This window comes from Myxocyprinus asiaticus, chromosome 50, assembly GCF_019703515.2.
Source record: "Myxocyprinus asiaticus isolate MX2 ecotype Aquarium Trade chromosome 50, UBuf_Myxa_2, whole genome shotgun sequence".
NCBI classification, from domain to species: Eukaryota; Metazoa; Chordata; class Actinopteri; order Cypriniformes; family Catostomidae; genus Myxocyprinus; species Myxocyprinus asiaticus.
This window is the reverse complement of record NC_059393.1, coordinates 16,235,586-16,248,536: the sequence shown is the minus strand read 5'-3', so window position 1 is coordinate 16,248,536 and position 12,951 is coordinate 16,235,586. Positions and strand designations below refer to the sequence as shown.

General features: G+C 38.8%; 1 protein-coding gene across 1 annotated transcript in view; it reads right to left on the bottom strand.

Moving 5' to 3' along the window:
- The window catches only part of LOC127438929 (protein strawberry notch homolog 2-like), a 73,375-nt gene that overhangs the window by 47,841 nt on the left and 12,583 nt on the right, over positions 1–12,951 (bottom strand). The window contains exons 2-3 of the mRNA XM_051694836.1: positions 11,222–11,370; positions 10,443–10,516 (exon numbers count right to left, since the gene is read on the bottom strand). Of these exons, the coding sequence (XP_051550796.1) occupies positions 10,443–10,516; positions 11,222–11,323 (176 nt within the window). The 5' untranslated portion in view covers positions 11,324–11,370. The remainder of the gene's footprint in view (positions 1–10,442; positions 10,517–11,221; positions 11,371–12,951) is intronic.

Below are 12,951 nucleotides of genomic sequence, written 5' to 3'. Positions count from 1 at the left end.
CGAATATCACACCTGCGGGACAGGTACAGAATGGCAACAACAACTGCCCAAGTTACACCAGAAATTCACAATCCCTCCATCAGTGCTCAGCTTGTCCGCAATAGGCTGAGAGAGGCTGGACTGAGGGCTTGTTGGCCTGTTGTAAGGCAGGTCCTTACCAGACAACAACGTCACCTATGGGCACAAACCTTCGCTGGAACAGACAGGACTGGCAAAAGTGCTCTTCACTGACAAGTCACGGTTTTGTCTCGCCAGGGGTGATGGTCGGACTCATGTTTATCATGGAAGGAATGAGCGTTACACCGAGGCCTGTACTCTGGATCGGGATCGATTTGGAGGTGGAGGGTCCATCTTGGTCTGGGGTGGTATGTCACAGCATCATCGGACTGAGCTTGTTGTCATTGCAGGCAATCTCAATGCTGTGTGTTACAGGGAAGACATCATCCTCCCTCATGTAGTACCCTTCCTGCAGGCTCATCCTGACTTGACCCTCCAGCATGACAATGCCACCAGCCATACTGTTCGTTCTGTGCATGATTTCCTGCAAGATGGGAATGTTAGTGTTCTGCCATTGCCAGCAAAGAGCCCGGATCTCAATCCCATTGAGCACGTCTAGGACCTGTTGAATCGGAGGGTGAGGGCTAGGACCTTTCCGCCCAGAAATGTCCGGGAAATTGCAAGTGCCTTGGTGGAAGAGTGAGGTAATATCTCACAGCAAGAACTGGCAAATCTGGTGCAGTCCATGAGGAGGAGATGCACTGCAGTACTTAATGCAGCTGGTGGCCACAGATACTGACTGTTACTTTTGATTTTGACCCCCCCTTTGTTCAGGGACACATTATTCCATTTCTGTTAGTCACATGACTGTGAAACTTGTTCAGTTTATGTCTTAGTTGTTGAATCTTTTTATGTTCATACAAATATTTACACTTGTTAAATTTACTGAAATTAAAAGCAGTTGAAAGTGAGAGGACGTTTCTTTTTTTTGCTGAGTTTAGCTCAGTTAACAATTGCAAACTGCATCATATGACATTCATTCATTAACAACCTTCCGAGTCATGCCTGTGTCATGTGATGTTCACTTTCAGTTCTGTCTCTGTCTCACTTCAGTTTATTTTGTGGGAAATCACCACATTACATTTCAGGAAGCTTCACAATGGCTTCTTTAATTCAGAGGATACACTGTCAGTCCACTGTCGGCCATGTTTGGAATGCTCTTAGGAGGCTAGTTCCAGTCATGACAGTGCAGCTCCTATCTACTTGAATGGGGAAAGACCGAAATCTCCAAAATGGTTGGTCAAGATTATGATCAAAAATTCAATATTTTGAAATCAGCAGTAAAATCTGACAACACTGGTATCATAAATGGTGCTTCTTTACTTCAGATTACGCTAAAAAAACGCAATTTTCCCAGCTTTTATAACTAATGCGCACGCACGTTCTTGAGTTGATTGACAGGCGATGTCTGTATCTAAAAGGTGATTGGCTCTTTTACCTGTAAGGCGGGACTTACTCCGTTGACCGTTGGCTGCAGTTGGGCATTCTAATATCTCCCATTTATTTTAATAGAAGTGGCCCATCTCTTCTAAATAGTCTCTGGTGCAACTTCAAGGTAAAAGTGCTTCACATGCGCTATGAGTACATTCACTATGCACTGTATGTACAATTGGTTTGATTCAATATTTTTTGAGTAAATGTGATTGCTAACATGGACATGCCATCCATGGTTGCTGGACTATTGTGTGTACTGTTATTTCCTTCTTCCTAATATATTAACAATTTCTTCATGTGCAAATAAATTACTAAAATTTGATGACTAAACAGAAATCAGAAGAATTTGCTATCTACCATTTAAAATACAATATTATTTTTTTTAGATTCTTTTTTACAAAGTTTTGTGTGAAATTGAGTAAATATAGTGCTAAATAAGAGTTTATTATTATTATTATTTTTTAGCAATTTTATGTTTATGTTATTTACTATATTAAATTGTGTGATATATCGGCATTGTATCGGCCACCCTGCTCTCTGGATATCAGCATCAGCCATTAAAAAACCCATATCAGTCGACCACTAGTTTGTATGTATGTATCAGGCTGAACCAGAGGTGTAGTCAAGACCAGACACTCCAAAACCCAGACCCAGACCGAGACTAGACCCCATAAGACCCAGACCCAGACCAAGACTAAACCCCTTGAGACCCAGATCCAGACCTAGACTCAATCCTCTTAAGACCCAGATCCAGACCAAGACCTTATCCTTGAGTAATCATGCTAAATTGCTAATTTGGTACTAGAAAATCACTTGCCATTAAATCAAACACAGCTGAAAGCTATATGGTTCATTAAATGAAGCTTAACATTGACTTTGTGTTTGTTTTAGAGTTGCCACAGTATGCAATAGACTGGCATGTCTTAAGGTCAATATTAGGTCAAAAATGGCAAAAAAGAAACAGCTTTCTCTAGAAACTCATCAGTCAATCATTGTTTTGAGGAATGAAGGCTATACAATGCTTGGAATTGCCCAAAAACTGAAGATTTCATACAAAGGTGTACAATACAGTCTTCAAAGACAAAGGACAACTGGCTCTAACAAGGATAGAAAGAGATGTGGAAGGCCAGATGTCCAACTAAACAAGAGGATAAGTACATCAGAGTCTCTAGTTTGAGAAATAGACGTCTCACATGTCCTCAGCTGACAGCTTCATTGAATTCTACCCACTCAACACCAGTTTCATGTACAACAGTAAAGAGAAGACTCAGGGGTGCAGGCCTTATGGGAAGAATTGCAAAGAAAAAGACACTTTTGAAACAGAAAAACAAAAAGAAAAGGTTAGAGTGGGCAAAGAAACATAGACATTGGACAACAGATAATTGGAAAAGAGTGCTATGGATCTTAACCCCATTGAGCTTTTGTGGGATCAGCTAGACTGTAAAGTGTGTGAGAAGTGCCCGACAAGACAGCCACATCTATGGCAAGTGCTACAGGAAGTGTGGGGTGAAATGTCACCAGAGTATCTGGACAAACTGACAGCTAGAATGCCAAGGATCTGCAAAGCTGTCATTGCTCTGCATGATTTGTTTTTTTTTGTTTTTTAATGAGATCTCTTTGAAGTAGTTTAAGAAGTTCTGAAATTTTTTTTCAAATTGTAATAGTAATTTTTCACGTTATTAATGTCCTAACTATACATTGTGATCAGCTGAATGCCACTTTGCTGAATAGAAATTGGTACTTTTTTCCATAAGAGCAAAATCTGTACATTATTCCAAACTTCTGGCCACAAACACACACGCGCACACACAACTAGAAAGACGATAGGTACAACCATAAATACAATGAGACAAATGTAGATGCTAATATAGATGAGACTAGACAATGAGGGAGGAAACACGAGGGAATATATACAGACATGGGAATAACAACACAAGGAACAGCTGGGAACACTGATGGGAAACAGGTCAACGTAATGATGATGGTGCCTGCTGGGAAATGTAGTGTGGGGGAAAAACTACCACATAAGTCCATGAAAGTGTCAAACTAAGAGTCCGTGAACATGAAGGGATGGTGACATTAAGGGATGTGAAAGAACCACCCCACCCTTAAATGGGTGGTGGGCCGTGGGCACTGGCAGTGATGGGGAAACAACCTCCATGGCCGTGGGCACAGGCAGTAACAGGGAAGTAGGAGCCCTCCTTCTCCTCCTCCTCCAGATGGCCATGAGCACTGCTGTGGGAGGCTCGATGAAGGGGATATCCAGGACCACTGAGGCTGGGGAGAAAGTGGTCTCAATTGAAGGGAGCTCAGAGACCACTGGAACCAGAGTAGCCCCCCCCAAAAATTCCTCTAGGGCTGGAGCAGGCTTGCAACACTGGCCTTGGTATGGACGAGGCTTGCAACACTGGCTCTGGGACAGACGAGGCTTCAGGAACTAGCTCGTTGACCATGGCAGGCGTAATGGAATACTCAACTGCATGAGTGTAGTCCTCCTCCATCGCTCCCACAGTGAAGGCTACCCCACTCAGACGAAGTCAATGTACTGTTGGAGGTCCCTTACAATTCTTCCAGATGGCATTAGAGAATAAATTGATTCTTCCAACCCAGCCCGAAAACAGTCCTTAAGTGCTACATCGTTAAAATTCACTTTATACGCCAGAGCACAAAAGTCCTTAATATATTCTTCAATTGTACAATCTCCCTGGTCGAGGCAAACTAGTTCCTCTGCTGGGTTCATCTTTGGGTCTAGTCTTCTGTCATGCTTGAACATGCAGGGGGATGCAGTTTGAACTCAAATGTTTAATGAAGAATCACTGACAATATATATACACTACCAATCAAAAGTTTTGAAACACTTGACTGAAATGTTTCTCATGATCTTAAAAATCTTTTGATCTGAAGGCATATGCTTAAATGTTTGAAATGAGTTTTGTAGACAAAAATATAATTGTGCCACCATATTAATTTATTTCATTATAAATCTAAAATTTAATTAAAAAAAAAAAGTTTTTGAAATTGATGACTTGGACCAAATAATAAAGAAAAGCAGCCAATAAGTGCCCAACATAGATGGGAACTCCTTCAATACTGTTTAAAAATCATCCCAGGGTGATACCTCAAGAAGTTGGTTGAGAAAATGTCAAGAGTTCATGTCTGCAAATTCTAGGCAAAGGGTGACTACTTTGAAGATGCTAAAATATAACACAGTTTTGATTTATTTTGGATTTTGTTTAGTCACAACATAATTCCCATATTTCCATTTATGTTATTCCATAGTTTTAATGACTTTACTATTATTCTAAAATGTGAAGAAAAAAAATATAATAAAGAATGAGTAAGTGTTTCAAAACATTTGACCGGTAGAGTGTGTGTGTGTGTGTGTGTGTGTGTGTGTGTGTGTGTGTGTGTGTGTGTGTGTGTGTGTGTGTGTATGTATGTATATATATATATATATATATATATACACACACACACACAAACTGAAATATAACTAGGAACTCGATAGGTACAAGGATAAATACAACGATGAGACAAGTGTAGATCCTCATATAGACGAGACTACACAATAAGTGAGAAAACAGGAGGGAATATATACAAACATGGGAATAACAACACAAGGAACAGCTGGGAACACTGATGGGAAACAGGTGAATGTAATGATGATGGTGCCTGCTGGGAAGTGTAGTGTGGGGGAAAAACTGCCACATAAAAGTCCATGAAAGTGTCAAACTAAAAGTCAGTGAACATGAAGGGATGGTGACACGAAGGAACCTGACAGTATATGTGCGATTACACTTGGAAAGATGCCAGTTTAGATTTGAATGCCCACAATGCACAAACAGTGTTGATTTATTACACTTTTGCTTACCCAGCCAAAGTATTGCCATAATGAATGTGTGCAATCATCATTTGAAGTCTGTCTGAAGTCAGAAATATACATGATGATGTGATTAATGCACTGAATCCAGCAGGAACTCCAGCATTAAAGGCATATTTTAAGCACTTATGACAGATGTCACTGCTTCCAGCTCACAGTGATTGGCTGCTGCCCGCCGTTTTTCATTCCTCATTTGAATAAAGCTGAGAAATCTCAACTTCTTGATGCTCTCGACCACCCTCAATGCTTTCTCCGCACTGCTGTCAATCCCACAATGCACCTCGCAAGCGTGGCACTTGACTTCCATAATAATGAATAGACCTTTTTCACACTCTGGGTTTTGGAATGCAGCTGTGGTCATTTATTTTTGAAAACTAATTCCAAGGTAATATAACACAAAGCATAATGTTATAAACTTACACTCAATATTTAAAAAAATTATCATATAAAAAGTTTGCTAGATTTACACTGCTAAATAAGGTGGAAATGCATCATCACAGTCTGTGAATAAGGTCTGTTGAAAATGCTCACTCACCTTCACTCAAAATGCACCAGTGAAAACAGATGTTTAGTCACCAGTGCAAAAGAAATCCGCTCAGCGCGTGCTCACAGATTGAGTTCTGCTGCTGTACTCCCGCGAATGATCTCATTATAAACAACAAGGTGTAGAAACTATGTAAATAAGATATTTATCGTGCAGTGCAGACAGCTTCATTGATTATAACGGGAGTTTTGGCGAGAGTGCAGTACTCAGTCAGTGAAATCATGCTGAACTGAAGTGATTGACAGCTTCAGTGATTATAAATGTTTTTGCTCGCTTTCTGTGATTTCTTAATCACAACTTGAATAACAGTTGTTTTTCATGCTGATAATAGGAACAATAAGAAGTCTTGATTTACTGATGCATAGAACAACAATAAACTAATTCAGGAACACAGTTCTCAGCTTATTTGGGATGTGTAGCTACATAAATAATACGGCTTGCAATAAATTTATATTAATCAATATTATTAATTGCGGTTACAATATAAAGGGAAATAATCTTCAATTATGATTTTAGTCAAAATCGTGCAGCCCTACTTCCGCCAACAACTCATAAGGTACCGGCCACTCCTGCAACATAACAATTGAGTCCCGCAGCTACCACGAATAAAGTCATAGCCTCTACATGGCAGTTATAACCATAAATCACTAATGATTGCTTTGTGTTGTTAGACCATAGTTCTTGCACTTACATTCATGTATGCTTGTCAAAGCATGCATGATGACACAGAGGCAGAAGTACTTGCAAAATTCACAGTGATGGTGAAGATGCCACGCTAACTAGTGGTTGAAATAATTATCACATTTAGTGCACTGGGAATATACCGCGGTCTTGACTAAGACCATAAGCCGAGACCCAGATCCAGACCAAGACACTGAGTAACGAGATCCAGATCCAGACCAAGACACTGAGTAACAAGATCCAGATCCAGACCAAGACCACGTTTGTATGGTTTAAAGAGATCTTGAGACCAAGTCCACAAGATCAAAACTCCAACTCTGGGCTGAACCAGGATGATCTGACTAAAATCATTCAGGTCAGGATGATTTTGGATGAATAGAAGTGTGGATCCTTAAACAAAATCTAACAAATTTCAACAGTTACACGGAAATTCACCTCTCCTGATATTGCACAGCAGACTTTTGCGCACATTGACTCAACAACATTCCATCAACACTATACAATTCGTTCTGCTCTTTAACCTCTGGAATACTGAACCTTTCCCATAATGCCCCCTTCCCTGCCCTGTGTAATCTTAGCCCTGTAATAAAATCTCCTTTGCTCTATTTGAAGCAATGACTGAAGAAAGTGGACTATAAAACAATTTTTCCAAAATATAGGCATGCTAATGAAGTATTTAGCCCTTTTAAAGACCCTCTGCTTTTTGTTTTCCTATTTTAATGCTCTCTGGAGTATGACAGTCTTTCACAAGTCATCTTTGTCATCTGAACGCTCAACACCCAAATATATGTTACGATATTTTGAACGGAATGTACTTTTATCCCTCACAGACACATTTTCATTCACTTCAAAATAAATATGGTGTTTACCCTATAAGTCTATTACTGTTACATGTGCTTCAATATAAGAATATAACATAATAATTATATAAGTTAAGCTATCAGCACTATGACTTCTTAGACTGGCAGTAGAATAGATCCATACACATGTGACTTATTATAAGTGCTAATTTATTATCATCATTACTTATGAATCCTGAGCATGAATAATCTGTTTAGTCTCTTTAAAGTGGGAAAACTGGTGTTTCATACTGGGAGAATGTAAAACACTAATAATAACACTAATAAATAGTCAGGTATTTTCCTTCTCTGTTTGTATAAGGTGAAGTTAAAGGTGAAATGTGTAATTTCTGCACAACTATTGTCACCAAACAGAATTACAAAAATAATCACTATTTTCAAACACATTTCCTGAACACTCTCCATCTACCATTGGTCAAAAAAACAGATAGTCCCTAAGTTAACACTATTATCAATGTTGCTACATGAGGCTGGTTGGGATGCTCAAACAAACAGAGTATTGATAGTTCCACAGTTTTTACACTTTGAAGGAATCAGTCTACAAATGGTTTACTTACAGATGTCTCTGCATATTAAGCTAGGATAGGAGAAGGTAATTTAACAGAAAAACCTGCACATTTTCTCATTTTAAGGGTAAGCCACCAATAAAGCTTTTCATATTGAAGGCGATGAAATCCTGAGAATGTATCAAGTTGTTTTTCCACTCAAGGAGTGGGTGGACAGGATGTAGCACTGACGCTAGCATCAACCACAAACTGTTATTCTTTCTAAAACCGAGACCCTTATTTCAATGTCTTAAAATGCATTGACCTTTGCTCACATATATTTCGTCAGCCCACTTTCCCTATGCCATATTGCTTCAACAAATCGCTACAGTGTTCTATAAATATTCAGAAAGGACTTCCCACAGAGCCACAGTGACTGTAAATAAAGCACCTGTGGTGTGGCGCAGACAGGTTCATTCACGTAACCTCTGACGGACTTTGCTCTGGAAGCTGAAATGATTTGATTTTTCAAAAATACCCATGGGGTATAGAACTGACAAATACACTATCGTAACACATACACTGGTGGCCAAAAGTTTGGAATAATGTACAGATTTTGCTCTTATGGAAAGAAATTGCTATTTTTATTCATCAAAGTGGCATTCAACTGATCACAATGTATAGTCAGGACATTAATAATGTGAAAAATTACTATTACAATTTGAAATACTGTAAATGTTCAGAACTTCTTCAAAGAGTTCTCATGAAACATCCTACACGTGCAGCAATGACAGCTTTGCAGATCCTTTGCATTCTAGCTGTCAGTTTGTCCAGATACTCAGGTGACATTTCACCCCACGCTTCCTGTAGCACTTGCCATAGATGTGGCTGTCTTGTCGGGCACTTCTCACGCACCTTACAGTCTTGCTGATCCCACAAAATCTCAATGGGGTTAAGATCCATAACATTCTTTTCCAATTATCTGTTGTCCAATGTTTGTGTTTCTTTGCCCACTCTAACCTTTTCTTTTTGTTTTTCTGTTTCAAAAGTGGCTTTTTCTTTGCAATTCTTCCCATAAGGCCTGCACCCCTGAGTCTTCTCTTTACTGTTGTACATGAAACTGGTGTTGAGCGGGTAGAATTCAATGAAGCTGTCAGATGAGGACATGTGAGGTGTCTATTTCTCAAACTAGAGACTCTGATGTACTTATCCTCTTGTTTAGTTGGACATCTGGCCTTCCACATCTCTTTCTGTCCTTGTTAGAGTCAGTTGTCTTTTGTCTTTTAAGACCGTAGTGTACTCCTTTGTATGAAATCTTCAGTTTTTTGGTAATTTCAAGCATTGTATAGTCTTCATTCCTCAAAACAACGATTGACAGACGATTAGATTAGCATCACCTAACATTAATAATGAGTATGTTTACATGCACACCAATCCACACCAATATCAGTTCAAAAATCAGTTTATTAAAAAAGTAAGGGCATTCACATCAGTTTTGAAATCATTGGTTTTAAGGCATTTGCATGATCTTGCACATTATCGTCTTATTAAGCATGATCTGTTTAAGAATGTGCATGGTACCACCCCTGGAGTCATGAGTTCGAATCCAGGATGTGCTGAGTGACTCCAGCCAGGTCTCCTAAGCAACCAAATTGGCCCGGTTGCTAGGGAGGGTAGAGTCACATGGGGTAACCTCCTCGTGGTCGCTATAATGTGTGGTTCTCGCTCTTGGTAGGGCGCGTGGTGAGTTGTGCGTGGATGCCGCGGAGAATAGCGTGAAGCCTCCACATGCGCTATGTCTCCGCGGTAACGTGCTCAACAAGCCATGTCATAAGATGCGCGGATTGACAGTCTCAGATGCGGAGACAACTGAGATTCGTCCTCCGCCACCTGGATTGAGGCGAGTCACTACGCCAAAAAAAACACAAAAATAAATAAAAAGAATGTGCATGGAAACATCCTTATTTAGGAAACCCAAGTAGAACGAAATTTCTGTGAACATAGATCGTAAAAGCATTCTTACATTAACTGTCACATTAAATTTAAAGCAACCATTTAACTAAGAATGGATTTATGCACAATTTACACAGAAATTCGTTCAGCTCATGTTTCATGAATAAATCCCTTCGAGTTCAGCAACAGAACAGATTTCTAGGAAAAATCACATTGAGTGCCAAGGGCTCCAATGTGTTGACTAAAGTAACGGACCATACTCTGTTGATAAAGTACCAGTACAAGTCAAGTTAAGAGATGTTTTTGCATGCATCTTATCGGGTCAAAAAGACGTGAAGAGACTCGCTGTGACATTCTACATCAGGGTTGCACCGACCAAACACAATGAACTCTATAATCAACAAATAAATCAGAAAGACTCAATTTTACCAAGAAAAATTTCTGTGGAAGCTGCCGACTACACCAACATACTTTTCTTTTGGTGCTTTCTAGGATTAGAAAACATTCCAAGTCGAACATCCTCATCAGACAGAAGTCTGGGCACTTACTTGTTTTCAGATTGCACAGGACAGATGTATGCCTGATGTGGAAAGCTCCAAGGGTTGTTGGCGAACACATGGCTCTGAAATAGAAGAAGTTAGATGTCTGAAGGTGGAGCATGATATAGCATGCAAACTAATAGCAAATATGTCACTGTCATTCTGTCTAAATCCAAAAAATGTTTCCTGAGGAAATCCCCTTCATTTCACAAGTGCTATTTGCACTGTGACAACATCGCTGTGCTCCTACAGAGCCCAAATATTTACCTTACTTTTCATTTTCCTTTTTGAGCAGAGTTTTTCATTTAATTTTATTGAACATTAAAATGTTTTTTTAGCAGAGACTGTCACAATACAAAACATAACAATAGCATTCTATTGAAACTGTTGTATCCCTACAAGTGCACTTATCAGGAATTGAACCTGCCAACTGTTAAAATGACTGTGACACCACAAAGACGTCATGCTGTCACCCACACACACACACACACACACACCAAAGGCTTGAGGTTTTACCTTATAGTGCTGTCAGTATCAAAGTGAATGACCTGAGTAGCTGAATAAGGTAACTAGTGACGAACATGACCTCTCTGACAATTAAGCAAAGTGTCTTAAGATAGTTCCCTCAGTACAGTAGCTTGCCACAGCATGCATGCATCCATCCATCCATCCATCCATCCATCCTTCCTTCCTTCCATCAATCATCCATCCATCCATCCATCCTTCCATCCATTCATCTATCCATCCATCCATCTAAATGAGATGAAAGATGAATCTGAGATACTTACCATAGCAGGAGGTAGCATGAACCCTCCAGCGTCCAGTTGAGATCCCTCCTGATGTGAATAGCTGTGCCCGTCCATGGCAGGCGGAATTGACAGAGAGGGCATCAGACTGCTGTCTTGTTCATGATGGCTGAAGCCCACACTGTGTAAACCTGAGAAAAGTGGGTGAGCTTAGAGAATTAGTTAGGTTGTAAGTGTTAAGATTTGCAACTGTGATTCATATGTTGAGAAAAACCCTCAAATGGGAAGATGGTTCATAGATCAGACAAAAAAAAAAAAAAAAAGACTAATAATAGTTTCAGTAAGAGAGAACAGGGTTATGCTATGAGACACAATGGTGTGATAACATCAACACTGACTATTTTTATACCTTTAAAAGAATAGTTCACTCAAAAACCTGTATGACGTTCTTACTTCCAGGGGACACAAAATGTTAAAGAATGTTCTTGACAACTCATTTCCATATAATGAAGTGAATGGGTGAGGCTGTCAAGCTTTTTTTTAAAAAAGGCACAACAAAAGTTCCAACATTCTGCTGAATAGACCTATTACTGTCAACTATAAATCAACAGGGGATAGAGAACGGTAAAAGCTCACACAAAGACCTTTATGAAGGACTTCATTGACTGTGAGATCTGATGCCAAGTTCCCTTGCTAGCTCTTAGATAAAAAGGATAATATTTGAATAGAGTTTGTTGTGAAGACACAACATGGGACTGTTAGTTCAGTACACACAAAAACCATTTGGACACTAGTGGCAAAAATTTTAAAAAGAAAAACATTCCCGTATCGCATAAAAAGAGACCAGGGACAATGACTATTTCAGTAGGTGCACTGAAAAAAAAAAGTATGAAAATAAATAGCTTATACTGAGAAACCTACACATTTATAACATTTTTAGCTATACTTAATTTGCATTAATGAATACAACACAACATATTAATTATAAGATGAACTTAAAGTGATAACGTAAAATAATAATTGTGAGTTCCTTTTTTGGCTTAAAAATCCATAAAATTAAGTTAACTCCACAGATCAAGTACAGAACTGAGTTTGAATCATTTAAACACATTTGTTTGTTCAAAAGGAACTTCTCTGGACATTTAATTACTTGTTATGAAGAATTCATAGAGATTTGAATTTTGTGTAAAGTCACCATTAGGGTGATTAGTGTTCCCTTTTGGTGAAGCTGGATCCAGTTCAATTTATGTTATTTTTCATTGCTTCATCTGCACTTCAAGGGAATCAAATTTAATGACTGTCCAGTCATTATTTCCTTTTCAGAAAATGTCAAATAAAGTATAAACAATAATATTAAAGTTCATTTGAAACAACGTGCTATTAGTTTTAAAGTCTTATTCGTGTGAAATACTGTACCTTTTTAAGTAAATAAAGCTGGATGATATTTGTGTTTATCTAACAAAGGTTTTCTAATTATGCTGACCTAAAATGACCATCAGTTGAATTTACTTAAAAAGCATAATGTAAAAATGCTACATATACTGTATATTTTAAGTAAATCCAACACATAGTTTTTTTAGTGTGGGGAACATGCACAGAAGAGCATGGCATGAAACAACTCGGGTTTCATTTTTTTGGGAATGTGATAATATGTAATTATTATGGTTTTATGAACTGTTAAATGTATTTTTAAGACAACATAAAAGGGCATTTTTTAAACCCTTAACCCTTTTATTAAACTTCGGCACATAGCTCGACCCCTACTGTTTCTG